Genomic DNA, 14529 nt, shown 5'->3' with positions numbered 1-14529 from the left:
ATTTAAAGGCAACAGTTTTATAAACGTTTTTTTTGTTTTTTTTTTCCGATGCAAGTTACTGCACGGAACGGTTGTGACTACAATCAGGGTTTGAATGTTTTCTGAAGACGAGAACCAGAGTGCGTGTTTAAATGAGTTCAAACTCTCTAAAGTGCTGCTGATATGAGCATTACTGTACAGTTATGAGAAAACGAGAATTTCCTCCAAGCTCGTACCAGCCGTAGGTCTTCTGAGGTTTTGGGAGAGGATCGTCGAAGAACGAGTCCCCTTCCTCGTCGTCATCGTCCTCCAGGCCTAGGTCTAGAGGTCTCCTCAGAGCTGCGGGTTCGTCCCTGCCGGTGATGAACCCTTCGCTGGCCACAAAAGCTCTGCTCTTCTGGGAGATCAGTGACTCACAGTGACTCGGGGGTTCTCCGGCCTGCGGTAGAGGCGCCATGGAAACATCGCCGTTATTACACGTCCGACCCTTCATTCGTCATTTTAAAGGTATAGTTAGCGATTCTGGCGGGGGTTAGCTGCGTCGAAACTTAAAACAAACCAATACAGTGCTACACTTCCAAAACAACATCTAGGTTAGAACACCTGAACGCCGGAATAAGCCGAGCGGCTTTCCGAATCGATAATGAATGATAACAGACGAGCAAATTTGAGATGCGTCCTTGAAATCTGTGGGTCGCATGAATAGTTTTTTTTTTTAAATCAATAGAGCTTGGGGTTGCCCCAGACACCAGTCTTTCAGCTGTTCTGACCTAAGTTGTAAATGTCTTACGAAGAACGAGGGAGGTGAAGTGCTGCGTGTGAAATGGGATGAAATGGAGTTCAAAGATTAAAGGCCCGTTCTGAAAGATGAAATAGTTCAAACTAAAAGGTCGGCGCCACATTCAACGGCATTTTGACATCTGAACCGTATCCATGACGGTTCACCGTAGTCAAACGCTGCCTGTGACGGCAGAGGCAAGAACGCAATACGATAATCATTTCCGAAACTGTCCCAGATAAAAATATCCGGCTATGAGTAAGCAAAAAATGACGAGTAATATAAGCAAACGATAAAGTAATCTCTGAACTGCAGTCACGCTGTCCGTATGCTCGAGATGCATCCTGAGGTCTACGTGTACTATAAACGATTAGCGCTGTATGAACGGCTTCACGTGCGGAAACGGACGTGACGCCCGCTTCATCCCGGGAACACGGGGCGCGAGGCGGAAACGCACCTCGGGACGGGATTCCCCACGGTGTCACCGTGCCAACCCTTAAAAGCTTCCGCGTGCGCATTACTAAAACCAGGCCACCACCTGAACATCACTGCTGACGTCTTATAGAAAGGAGAGTCGTGTTAAATGAATCACCGATTAGCGGAAGCTTCGGATGATCTTAAATGCTTATGTAAGTGAAGCAGCTGGGTACAGCGCTGAGTGAAGTGCTTAGACATTTCCTGCGCTAATGGAAAGGCTGGATTAATTGAGCATCGGTGTGATTTGAGCAGGACAGGATGACAGAAAAGGCTTAAAAGATTTGGAAGGCAGGGTTTCTGCAGCCGGGCGGACGCGAGCCGAGCTACTTTTCTGTCGCTCGAGGAAGCTGCATGATGAGGTGCTGCGAGCGGCTTGTGCTAAGCGTTTCCACACCTGTGTTTTACCTGAGGCCCAGGCGGCTCTTCCTGCGCTGCACTGGCCTTTCTAAATCCCTTATACCTGGGTATCTAAATATGAGAACACAAGCATCAACCTACATCAGCAATCAGTAACCACAGCTGACGTACCTCACTCATCGGATGAGTAATGAACCAACACGAACCGAGGTGTACCAATGTGTACATGTCCGCGTTGGTTCACACAAGGGCGCGCGCACACATAAAAAAAATAAATAAAAAACACAGACACTCAGACACAGACAAAAACACAAAGACACAGGTAGTCCAAGACACACACGCACACAAATAAATAAATAAATAAATAAAAACACAGACACTCAGACACAGATACAGACAAAAACACATAGACAAAGACGGACACGCAAAGACAGACACACACATACACAGATAAAGACAAAAAGCAGGCACATGCACAGATTGGCACGCACACACAGACAGACAAAGACGTAGACCGGCACGCACAGAAACACAAGAGGAAATGGAAGAAAAACTTAAAAAGAAAAAAAAAAAACACAAACAAAACAAAACCCCATTTCCTCAAATGTTAAAACTCAGCTGTAGTTAACTACATTTTATTTCTTTTTTTTTTTTTACCTCACCTAAAAGATCTATGGTGTAAATCTACATAAAGATATGCACAATCTGAGTTATACTAAAATACAGTTCTACTGAGGATGAATTTCGGGATGATATCTGCCAAAGCAAAATAAAAGCAATGTCTATAGCTACTTCGTAAACGTGTCTTTCGAAACACGCCGGCCGTTTCAGAAAGCCTGTGCGCTCTTGAATGACGATACGGAGGGGTTCGTCTGTTTTCCCCTCCGTCCATATACGCGACAAAACAAAAACACTGCGTCTAAGCAATACGTTCAGAGACACCGTCGACCCTCGAGTCGTTCGGCGTTTCATCAGAAGCTTATTAAGAAAACGATGAGCTGAGAAAAGCAGAAATCGGAATTGAGCGTTCGCGGGGGGAGCCCCTTTGTGCTTTATGAGGCAAACAAAGAAAAACACTTTTGTTTTGAATACAGTAAACGCCACCACTCTTCGCCTTCCTAAACATGACGTATATAAATCGTGTGTATATATATATATATATATATATATATATATATTTAACGCGTGTTGGTGTAGCGCTAAACTACGGGCGGTGAAAAAGAATACGTGAAGGGGAAAAATGGAGACCGATACATCACGAAAACACACTTCTCACATCCACAAGACGCTCCAATCCGGATCGGATTATGAACAGTCAACGTGTCAGGATAATTCAGCTGTAAAGGACGACGGTTTAAACGTAAAGTCGTAACCTTGCTGGTAGGCGATGGACTGATCTTCTCCTCGGTAACCTTACTCACGGGGTGAACTCCAACACTTACGTCACTGGCAACCTACACAATAATACAGATATTTATCGAATAAATAAATGAATCAAAAAACTTCAATTGTTTTATTTGTGAAGCACGTTGAGATTTAAACTCGAAATGAAAAGTTCTACACCATCTATCCTTATTATTCTTCTTCTTATACATTCAAACAGTATATTCGGCGTACAGTTTAAACACGGATATCATTTCCACACACGGGATGATCGTCAACCTTTCAGTTCCGTGTGAGTTTTAAGTACAGGTGGACTTACCACACTTCTGCACTGTAAATAAAGTTGTTTAAACAGCCCCGAAAATTCCTGAAAGTCTACAGCTAGGGAAAAGAAAAGAAAAAAAAAAAAAAAAAAGGGGGAGAGAAAAACCTCAGTAACCATACTGCAACCCACGGTGTGTGACACACACTCGCACAAGATACATGCATGACGCAAAACAAACTAAAAAGAGTACTCACAATTACTTATATCTTTGGCTCCGAGTTCATCGGCCACGAATCGTTCTAGCATGCCTCTTCATTTAACAGCAAGACACACACACACACACACACACACACACACGAGTCATCAATTAACCCTAATTTCTCCATCTGGCGATTAATAAAGTATCATCTGATCTTAAAGGACGTTTAGGAACTACAGACGAGATGATTATTTCACACTTTAAATATTTTGAACGATGTTGGGGGATTATAATTACAACTGTCGAAAAGTTATTACTATTTTGCTCGGCATTTAGGTCTAGGTCATGTCAAAGTCGTAAAGAAGGTCATGACCACGGTTGTGGTGGAAACCTCACCCTTTCTTTCATAATCGTTCACAAAAGGTGTCGTAAGCGAACAGACTGTATATGGGTCAGCGATAAGATCAGAGAGCAGAGCAAAAGCTGTACTAATTCCTCCTGTGGCTTCTCGGTATGCACCTTTATCTCGAGCATCTTACCTGCTAAAACTGGGGAAAAGCTCTGAGAAAACACCAAGGACTTCTTCTTTGACTAAACCACCACTCCTATCCTAGGGTACAAAAAAAAAAAAAACGAACTCAAGTACATACGTATTAAACGTTTAACTTCGCCTGAATGATAGAACGAATAAGACCTGAAAAAGCATACAGGAGAAAAGAAGAAAAAAATCACAGTAGAAGAATTACACAGCTTTCTAAGATACGTAAAAAGGGCGGTTAAAAATACGACGTGAAGAAAGTTATAGTTATGTGCAGAGTTACCTTGCGCCTGCTGTCGAAACATCTTTGTGCTTCAGAAATCTGACGAGGAGACGGTTCCTAAAATAGTGGATAAATACACAATTCAGACGTTCTTATAAACACTTCGGACGTGCTGTTGGAGAAAGATCCTCGGGCTGGTGTGACGTAAAGATTAGTTTCCTATAAAAGCATGTGCTGTAGTGTTTTACGCCTTTTATACACGGCACGGCAACCGACCGATGAGTTCCTTTTTGAACGAATTTAAGAAATGCACATCGACAGTTTTCATCCGTTTAACGTTGGAGAACGTTCCCGGAAACCGGGTAGATCCCGTTATTTGAACGACAGAGGCTGTAAACGACTCTCTCTCTCTCTTTTTTTTTTTTTTTTAAGTTGTTACTATAGAAACAAGAACGTGAGCGCATTAATATAAACCTGAGATTCGCCTCGCAGCTGGAACTACTATCAGAGCTGCCGCGATAGAAAACTCATCAACACCCCCCAGACCAATCAGCTTCGAGAACTGTGCTGTGGCATAAAACTAGTTGTATACAACTTTGTTATTATAAAAAAAAAAATAAATAAAAAAAAGAGTCCAGTCCGGTCGTGACCGGAATATGAACACAAGACGAGCGGGGAGTGTATTTCTACAAGGCGCAGTGACACGGAAGACGGCTTGGTGATTTAGTGGAACGGAGACAGGTGAAGCCACACTGATCTGAACTATAGAACAAAGTTACCAGATGCACAGAAGTAGGACAGAGTTGTTTTGCAAAACGTAGCTGAACAGGAAAGAATTCTCTCACACAATTCTAAACACCTTAATTTACATCCTCCTTCCTTTGTGTGACCTCAATAAAATATCTGGGGCGCAAATATGTGGGGGTAAAGCGAGAGCACGAGATGAATCAACCAGAGATCGACCACATCTTATAAGGGTTGAAGAGCAGGCTTAATTACGCGTCTGGATTCCATCCCCGATACTGTAGTTCACCTGTGATTACTGTATAGTGTAGGTGTATTAAATAGGTTATGTGTATATAGACCTTGGGAATATGCGTCGCCCGATCTGCCTGCGAAAGCGAGAGAGAGAGAGAGAGAGAGAGAGAGTGAATACATTCTTATTAAATCACGGAGTTCATTCAGCAGTTATAATTCTTCTCCGGAAAGTCCAAAATGACACTCACTTCAGAGAAGATGGAGAACTTCTCCTTGTTTCTGCCTCCCTTAATTAATTCAAGCAGCAGAGGCGTGCTCTTATTCCCCTCGGATTCGGAGAAGCCGAGCTCCTTGGACAAACCTTCACGGGTGTCCAGTCCATTTACCTAGAGAAAACAAGGTGGAAAGACCGAAAATTGAAGTGTCTTAGTGAAATTATACGGTTCAGATCCAGTGCCTGGCAGAATGATTCATTTACATTACATTTACATTCACATCATCTGGCAGATGTTCTTATCTAGAGCACCTTACACAAGCGCTCTGAAGTCCCTATCAATAAATCCATCCTCGTACTGGTTCGCCAGGTCAGAAACGAAAAATCAGCACGAGACGGATTTATACTTCTGCGTAGGGTGAGGTCTTCATAGTCACACGTAATGTAGGTGTGTCCACTAGAGGGCAGTGTCGCGTAAGCCACGTCACAATTTACAGCAAAGACTCTTGTTCTTGGCTGTGGAGTGGAACTTGGCGTAGTCTTCCTCTATTATAGCCCATACACCTCAAGGTTTGATGGGTTGTGAGATGCTTTACTGCTCACCGTGACGGTAAAGAGTGATCATTTGAGTTCCTACATCCTTCCTGTGCGCTCCAACCAGTCTGGCCATTCTCCTCTGATCTCTCTCCACAACAAGGCGTTTCCAGCCACAGAACTTTCGCTCACTCGAAATTTTTTTTTTGGTTTCACACCATCCTGAGTAAACTCTAGAGACTGTCGTGTGTGAAATTCACGGGAGATCAGACGTTTCTGAAATACTCGAACCAGCCCATTTGCCCAACCACCGGCGACCATACCACGATCAAAGTCCACAGAGATCACACGTTTTCTTCATTCTGAGGCTTGATGGGAATATTATCTGAAGCTCTTGACCTGTATCGGCATGATTTTTCTGCACTGCGCTGCTGCCACGTGATTGGCTGATTACATAACTGCAGGAATGTGCAGGGATACATGTGTTCCTAATATAGCGTACATCGATTCGTTGTAGTTTTCATTGACTACATCGATGTAATTGTAGCGTCATTGAGGAGACATTTTATTGCAAGACACCAGACTGAGATCATTTCTAGACACTAAAATATCAACAGGTCGGACAAATATTAATTTCATGTAGATAACGGTGTCAGAATTTGCCCTCAACAGAATGGATCGTTGGCTTCACCCTGCCTTGCGTCAACAGCCGAGGCTGGTGGAGGTAGTGTGACGATGTGAGGAACGTTTTCTCGGCACACGCCGGGGCCTTCGATACCGATCGAGCGTCCTTTTCGAAAGCCGCAGCCTGACTATCGCGTCGCTGCTCACCACGTGCATCCCTCTGTGGTCATAATTTACATATCTTCTAATGACTACTTCCATGAGAACACACCGTATCACTTGAACGCTGTTGTAAAAGCTTTCCCGATTAGACGGACGTGACTAACAGTGGCGACACCTCCTCGTCCTGACTGGCTGGATGCTGGTGTAGCACATCTTTTGTTTACTCTGCAGATACAAGCTTCTCCTCTGAGCGGATATGTTATTTACAGCTGGCAGAACGTGAAGAGAAAGAGTTTATTACAAAAAGCTTCACGACTTATAAACCTCGAGACCTTGAAAGATAAACATATCTGAAGAAAACGGCACCATATGGCATATATAGGGCGTCGTCCGTTTGTGACATGAAACAGTCCGACTATCCTCCCCAAGGAGGCGCGTTTCATTCCCTCACCACATACATGCCGTTCATACATTTCGAAGAGAAGTAACGAACGTGGAAATACCGTGTTAATTTCTGGCTGAAAAACTGCAAGGGTGAAGTCGAGATTGAACACTTGCAGAAAGTCTGTGATTAAACTGGCCACAAGGCGCCCTGCAGAGAATTAGTTAACAGTTAAGACAGGTGGTGTTTAGCGGATACTTCATCCCAATAACTGATCACAATAATCATTAAAAAAAATAAATAAATAATAATAATAACTTACCATCTTTAGTGCTGAGACACTTTTTCAGATTCTCGTTTACAAGAGGAGTTTTGTTCTAGTGAGGGCAAACGAGACACGACGGTTATTCAGAATCTTCACCGTCACGAAGATGTAAATGTTTAAGGTTGGACTGCTTTTAGTTACCTCCACTTTATCTTGCTCCTCTAAAGCCAGAAATACAGCAGCTCGAAGCTCAGCCTGTAAACGGACAGACAGACACGGATGTGTTAAATCATCTGGATATAAAGACTTTAAGTAACGTCGTTCCATACAGGAGACATTCACGCTCTCAGAGTGTGAGGGTAGGAACTCAGCACTTAGGTGGATTTCACACTGGGCGTGTTTGCTGCGGGCAGACTACCTCCTACGGGTAGTCTCGGGTCCGGTACCACGGTGCGCTTCCCGGTCCGCATGACAGCTTTCACATTAACGATTTTTCATGTAAACCGTGCACTGTTTCAGACTGAAATGCCAGTGTGAAAATCCCACTAAAAAGACCAAATCCACCCTGAACCAAGTGCATATTAATCTTTACAACGAACACGGTGCTTCAATAACCTCCAAGAATGATTTTAGAATAAAATTTTTTAAAAAAAAACTCAATCTGGGCTGACACTGATCTGTTGGTCTATTTTCACCATGGTTAATGGTTGATCCACAGTGCTGTCTGACTGCCTGCTTATCAGAATCGGAATCTCTTTATTTTACCAGGTATTTTACACATATGAGGTGTCATGGTCGGTGCACACACGTGACAAGTGCACGGTCTGTTAACGATATTCGAGAAAATACACATCTGACTAAGGGGAATTTTCAAATAAAAATTCAGCGCCCCAAAAATCTCCATATGAAATAAAATCTCCTTATAAACATTTTCGACACAGTGTTAATCTCCCCTGTGTATGGAGACTTTTGGGAAACCCTGTAGAATAGTGCAGTTACAGATTAGATATAATGAAGCATACGCTCCTAACTTAGATGAATATTTATTTATTTATTTATTTATTTATTTATTTATTATAAATGGCATCCCTTTATTGTATACTTTATGGAGTTACAAACACTTCCCACTTAAATTTTTGTGCCTGTTCTTGGGTTTTATAATATTTATATAACCAGCGACAGTTATTGAGTAGCCATGATGAGCCGGAGGGGGCGGGGGGTGGGTTTTTGTTTTGTTTTTGTTTTTTTGTTTGTTTTTTTTCTTCTTCTTCTCAATGAAATATTTGGGAAAGGGAAGGGAGGAGAGAAGAGAAAAGGTAAATGAATCACATGAAAATGAATCACATGTAAATGAATCACATGAATATGAATCACATGAAAATGAATCATGTAAATGAATCATACGTAAGTGAATCACATGAAAATGGATCACTTGAATATGAATCCCATGAATATGAATCTCATGAAAATGAATCACATGAAAATGAATCATACGTAAATGAATCACATGTAAATGAACCATATGAAAATGAATAAATAAATTAAAGACTAGATATAATGAAGCAATTGTGAAAATGACATTTACGGCACTTGGAAGACACCCTTATCCAGAGCGACTTCAATTTATATATCTGAGCAGTTAAGGGTCAAGGGCCTTGCTCAAGGGCCCAACAGTGGCGGCTTGGCGGTGCTGTGGTTTGAACTCACGACCCTCTGATCAATAGTCCAACATCTTAACCACTGAGCTACCACTACCCTATAAAATAAAATAACTATAAAATAACCAAAGACGAAGAAGTGAAAATATATAATATATGTAGGGTCTGAGGAAACAGAACTAGAACAGCTATTGTTTACAGAATGTTACAGAATGATGTGAGGATCGTACAGTAGTGCAGGGATGCATCGTTCTGCACAGGAATCAGAACTAGAGTAAGAGCCACGGTCAGAGAGGCGGAAGAAGAGTCCAGTCTGATGCAGCAGCGCTTTAGCCCTTTATTCTGTCCAGCTCAAACAGATCAGGTTAAAAAAAAAAAAAACTTAACACCATCATCAATAGTGATGAGAAAATGCTGAGAGAAAAGACACTCTTGCGCTTGAAGTTTTTAAGGTGTTAGGTCAATATTTGAGATCACTGATTTTTTTATTTTTCTTTCCTCCTCCTGTTAAACACTGCAGCAGTAGCAGTGTCTCCCTGTGACGTCACCGTGGCACAGAACTGCTCATTTTTTGGGGGGAATGACAAGAATACATCACCGACCAACACATTAACACTAAACATATGATGAATATTTTTAAAATAAACATACTTAATGTGTTGTACATGCGAGTTTTCCATGATAGTCATCAAACCTAGCTGCGTTGTTCAGAATCTAGCCGTTAAATGGTCAGGTAAGCTGAGACCATAGCTACTGTTTGTTGTCATTCAGTCTGTCTAGTCAGCTAACACAGTTAGCTACACCAGTAGCATTTACATGCTGGGCTCTATACGAAAGACAACACTGCGTGTTAAACTTATATACTTATAGACAACAAATATGAAATTACCTTAATCTTGTTAAGAACGCCATTATTTTCCAAATTTTGAATCAGAAGGTCTCTTAGCTCCGTGTCTTCTTCCGTAGCAGACATCTTTAATTCCGGTCACGTGACCACCTCACGCCCTCTACCGGTATTCCGGAGAATTAAACGCACCGCTTTCCTCATCAGTGCGCATGCGCGAAGTCATGACGTTTTCTCATGGTGCTGCGTTTAGAGGGGTTTGTGTACGGGTGCATCTAAAAAAAAAAAAAAAAGTAGAATATCGTGGAAAAGTTCATTTTCCCCATGTAATTTAATAAAAATAAAAAAAAAGATGGAACTTTCATACATTCTAGATTCATTACACATAACGTGAAATATTTCAAGTCTTTTTTGCTTTAATCTGGATGATTACGGCTTACAGCTCGTGGAAATCAAAACTCCAGCATCTCAAAATATTAGAGTAAAGAATTTATAATACAGAAATGTCGACCTGAGAAGACTCTAATCAGATAATTAACTCAAAACACCTGTAAAGGTTTCCTGAGTCTGTCATCTCTCAGTCTGGTTCAGTACACACATGTAATATAAGTAACATTGGATCATTTTACTCAATAAATAAATGACCAAGTCAAATATTTCTGGCTCATTTGTTTAATTGGACTCTCCTGATCTACTTTTAGGACTGTGTGAAAATATGATGATGTTATATATTTGCTAAAAAAAAAAATGAACAAACAAAGCCTAGTGGTTTTTTGTTGTAGTTGTTGATTTTGTGAGGGAGATTATGTTGGAGTTAAGGCAGGTTGCATTGTCTTACAATCAAATTGAGTTCCTGTCCAATATGGCGGATATGGTGATGTATCACAGTAGCTAACAAACGCAGCTAATTCAGCATCTACCATCTTCCATCTTCTTCCATACTGCTTATCCTTCCTTCAGGGTGACAGGGAAAGTCCTTCCAGGGACTCCCTGGAGTCCATCCCAGGGAGCATCGGGCACAAGGCGGGGTACACCCTGGACAGGGTGCCAATCCATCGCAGGGCACAATCACATACACACTCACACACCCATTCATACACTACGGACACTTTGGACACGCCAATCAGCCTACCATGCATGTCTTTGGACTGGGGGAGGAAACCGGAGTACCCGGAGGAAACCCCCGCAGCACGGGGAGAACACGCAAACTCCGCACACACAGGGCCACGGTGGGAATCGAACCCCCGACCCTGGAGGTGTGAGGCGAACGTGCTAATAAATGAAAACATTTTTCACTTTAAACAGTAATAGTGTTTATTTAGAGTGTTTTTATATATATATATATATATATATTACGAGAAAAAATAACGGCATATCGCTGGGTTTGGAAGTCGGGGTATGAATCCGAGAAATAATTTTGTGTTCATCAAGCACATTTTATACTGTCGTCATCCCTGTAAAACTTACCGCAATCGGATTCCAGCATCATCACTTTCTAACAGACTGTACATTTTCCACCGTGGGAAAATCTTTAGGACAGAGGTGGTTGCGCTTTGTTTGCACATTTGTAGGATTTATGTGCAATTATCATTATAACCAGCTGATGACAACTGACCAAACAGGGACAATTGATGTCAATATAATGACAACTGACCAAACAGGGACAAGGTCACAGCAAGGTCAAATGTCAGAAATAGTTTTCCTTTAATCGGCTTCCTTTACAGTGTGTTCGAAGTGCATTTTGAAGTGATTTCTGGCATACAAATTAGTAACAAGTAGGACTAGACGTTTTAGTGGCAGACGCGTCCTCGTCGACCCTGTTGGTGTCTAATTCGACTCGCATTTCACTTCTATTTTAACACTAAGGCAAGGAGATATGCCATGTGGCAACACAAGTTTTTATTGATTAAGAGATGTCAACACCAGCATAATAAAAATTGTACAAAGTTCACAATTTCAGAATGAAATATCACTGCAACTTGTGATCTTAAACATTTACAGTATCATATCAACCAAAAGTATCATATCAACCAAAAATCATGCCATGTAGTTAAAAAAAAGAAAGCACTAGAGTTAGAGAGCAAGATAAGAAAAAGCCATGTTTCTTTTCGAATATAAAATCCTGTTTTAAAATGATTCATTGAAGTCCTCTTCAAATGGAAACTTGTAACCTGATGAATTCACAATTAATAATAAGAAAAGTATTCTGCATTCAGGCATGTGATACTGTACTTAGTGTTTTCTATTTAAATAGTTACAGATAACATTTTTTAATTAGATACTACAATATGTTCGAACAAAAGGTGAGCAGCAAAATTGTGCTTATTGTCCTTTTTCCTGCTGAATTAGTAATGGGAGGTTATGAAAGGAAATTTTGCTATCAGTCTATTAGAAGCATTACTACACTGGCAGCTGCATACACAAAGCATTTGGAGAGAAGAGAAAGAAGCTGATCTGTTATTCTGTTTGAATGCATGGTACATGAGAATGATTAGCACCTTGGCGTGATTTCTTTAAAAAATTGCTGCGCTAGCCTAAAACGAAGAAAGGAAATAGCTAAGAATAGTGGTGACAGCATGGTAACCGGATGTATTTTATGAAGATCATGCTTAGTATACACAACCGACTCTTAAACCACTAAATTGAAGCATTAGTACGATACTGCTTAATGCCAGCATGTGTTGTCAATATTTTTTTTTTTTAAAAAAAAACAAAAAACAAACAAACAAACAAAAAAAAACACGGGGACATGCTTGGGGAGTTTAATATGTTGAGGTCAAGTGCATTTCTGTCTACAACTCTTGAGTGCACATATATTTCCTTATGCATCATGAAGTCATTTCAACCGGTCATGCCGGTCAACATTTCCGCTCGTTCTGGAACCGATTGCTCTTATAGTCATCCATCAACGGTTAATTGAGGATTTTAGGCCTGTACAACATGCCATTGTCCAAGTTATTAAAAAGCTTCTGTAAAAACCTTACTTAGGTTTCCGTGATTCTCAGACTTTAAAGTGCTTCGGATTCACCATAGACAAAACCCAAAAATCAAGAATGTGATAATAAAATACAGATCTCCACAAATGTAATAAATACTGCCCTTGATACATGGTACTCTGAAATGATATACCCATAATGCTTATGTCGGCAACACTGACAGAGAAAGATGTCACGTGCTTTGCATCTGATGCTGATATACAGGTGGTTGTTTTTTTTGTTTTGTTTTGTTTTGTTTTGTTTTTTTTTTACATGATAATGCATTAGATTGACATAGTGATGAATTGGACAATGACATTAACCCTGTACGTCCAGCAGATACTTATTCTAACATTCACAAACAAAGTAGCTCTCTGCAAAACATTTTCCACACTAGTCAAGCTTTTGGGCACATCCCCATTTGTGTGTGTGTGTCTATATATATATATATATATATATATATATATATATATATATATATATATATATATATATATATATATATATATATATATATATATATATAACATCAAAACATGGAAACAAAGGTGTCCCTGTGCAAAACAGAACATGAGAAATGTAAAACTATAATGCATATGCCTTCATCCATTTGGATTCGATGACTCATGTTTCAACCCTAAAACATGATTGTAGTAAAAGATTTATATAAAACTCAATACTTTACATTTAGTAAAAACATTAATCAGTTTTCTGTGATGTTTACAATAAGAAATTGCATATACCCGAACGTTTGCATCCCATATCTAAATAAACGACTGATTCATTGTCATATATTGCTGATATGCTGTTTTTTTTTCTTTTTTTTTCTTTTCTTTTTTCTACCTACTAATATTTGTACGCTCATAAATTCATAATTTTTGCTGGATTGTCTCCTTAATATTTTCCGTAGTGATTGGAATGAACCAAATGGGAATCACATGTGGAGAATATACAATATGGATGGTTGACGTTATGAAATATTTCTCTCACAAGCTTGGGATTTGCACCAGTGGGTTTCCGTGTCATGATGTTTCACAAAAGAGTGCTCAAATTTTGTTGTCTGTCCATTTTACGTTCTGAAAATGATACAAATAAAAGCTCAAAGACCAACACGTGTACTTCATTAGAGTGCCCACACTGACCGCTGCAAAATGTTTTCTGAACACAATGACAAACCTCTATGAAATTCTGTCATATTATTTAAAAAAAATAAAATAAAATAATAATAATAATAAAAAATTTGCGGTTTAACATACATTGAACAACCTACAGTGTACGCATTGAATTCCTCTTATTTATAAAAGGAAAAGCTTATGTTAGCTGATTGCCCTTTACGTTTTCATCATAACACGTTTTCAACACTATGGTTTTTTTTTTTTTTTCCTTCTTGTCATTAAGCTTTTTAAAACGATGAATGTTTTTTTTTTTGTTGTTGTTGTTGTTTACAATTAATAAATACATATACACTAAAATGTGCATACATTAGCAGCTATATAAACAGTACATCACATTATGTCAGGTCATATGAAAAATGTACAAAACATGAATGTTCCTCAAAACATTTGCCATTGGTAATCATCGTTAAAGCAAGGCAACAAATAATTAATGTAGTATCCCCCCCACCCAGTCCCGCCCCGTCCCGCCCCGTCCCGTCAAAAGCATAACAGAATCATAAATAATGAAAGATAATACAA

At 40.0% G+C, this 14529-nt stretch overlaps 1 protein-coding gene across 16 annotated transcripts in view; it reads right to left on the bottom strand.

Annotated features, from left to right (window-relative positions):
- cep43 (centrosomal protein 43) overlaps nucleotides 1–10590 on the bottom strand; it is a 16281-nt gene extending 5691 nt beyond the window's left edge. For 4 of the 16 annotated variants that reach the window (XM_053614057.1, XM_053614052.1, XM_053614056.1 and 1 more), the window contains exons 1-13: nucleotides 9906–10587; nucleotides 7560–7613; nucleotides 7416–7470; nucleotides 7215–7303; nucleotides 5426–5563; nucleotides 5285–5311; nucleotides 4260–4316; nucleotides 3978–4048; nucleotides 3494–3549; nucleotides 3294–3355; nucleotides 2965–3045; nucleotides 1640–1702; nucleotides 216–418 (exon numbers count right to left, since the gene is read on the bottom strand). In XM_053614057.1, coding sequence (XP_053470032.1) covers nucleotides 216–418; nucleotides 1640–1702; nucleotides 2965–3045; nucleotides 3294–3355; nucleotides 3494–3549; nucleotides 3978–4048; nucleotides 4260–4316; nucleotides 5285–5311; nucleotides 5426–5563; nucleotides 7215–7303; nucleotides 7416–7470; nucleotides 7560–7613; nucleotides 9906–9989 — 1040 coding nt within the window. In that variant the 5' untranslated portion in view covers nucleotides 9990–10587. Of the gene's footprint in view, nucleotides 1–215; nucleotides 419–1639; nucleotides 1703–2964; nucleotides 3046–3293; nucleotides 3356–3493; nucleotides 3550–3977; nucleotides 4049–4259; nucleotides 4317–5284; nucleotides 5312–5425; nucleotides 5564–7214; nucleotides 7304–7415; nucleotides 7471–7559; nucleotides 7614–9905 lie in introns of all 16 variants that reach the window. The other 12 variants (XM_053614055.1, XM_053614061.1, XM_053614047.1 and 9 more) reach the window with 11 other exon arrangements.
- Between the last annotated feature and the right edge of the window lie 3939 nt (nucleotides 10591–14529).

The sequence above is a fragment of the Ictalurus furcatus genome, chromosome 25 (genome assembly GCF_023375685.1).
Source record: "Ictalurus furcatus strain D&B chromosome 25, Billie_1.0, whole genome shotgun sequence".
Lineage (NCBI taxonomy): Eukaryota > Metazoa > Chordata > Actinopteri > Siluriformes > Ictaluridae > Ictalurus > Ictalurus furcatus.
Note: the sequence above shows the minus strand (reverse complement) of the source record. Positions and strands in the feature narration are given on the sequence as shown.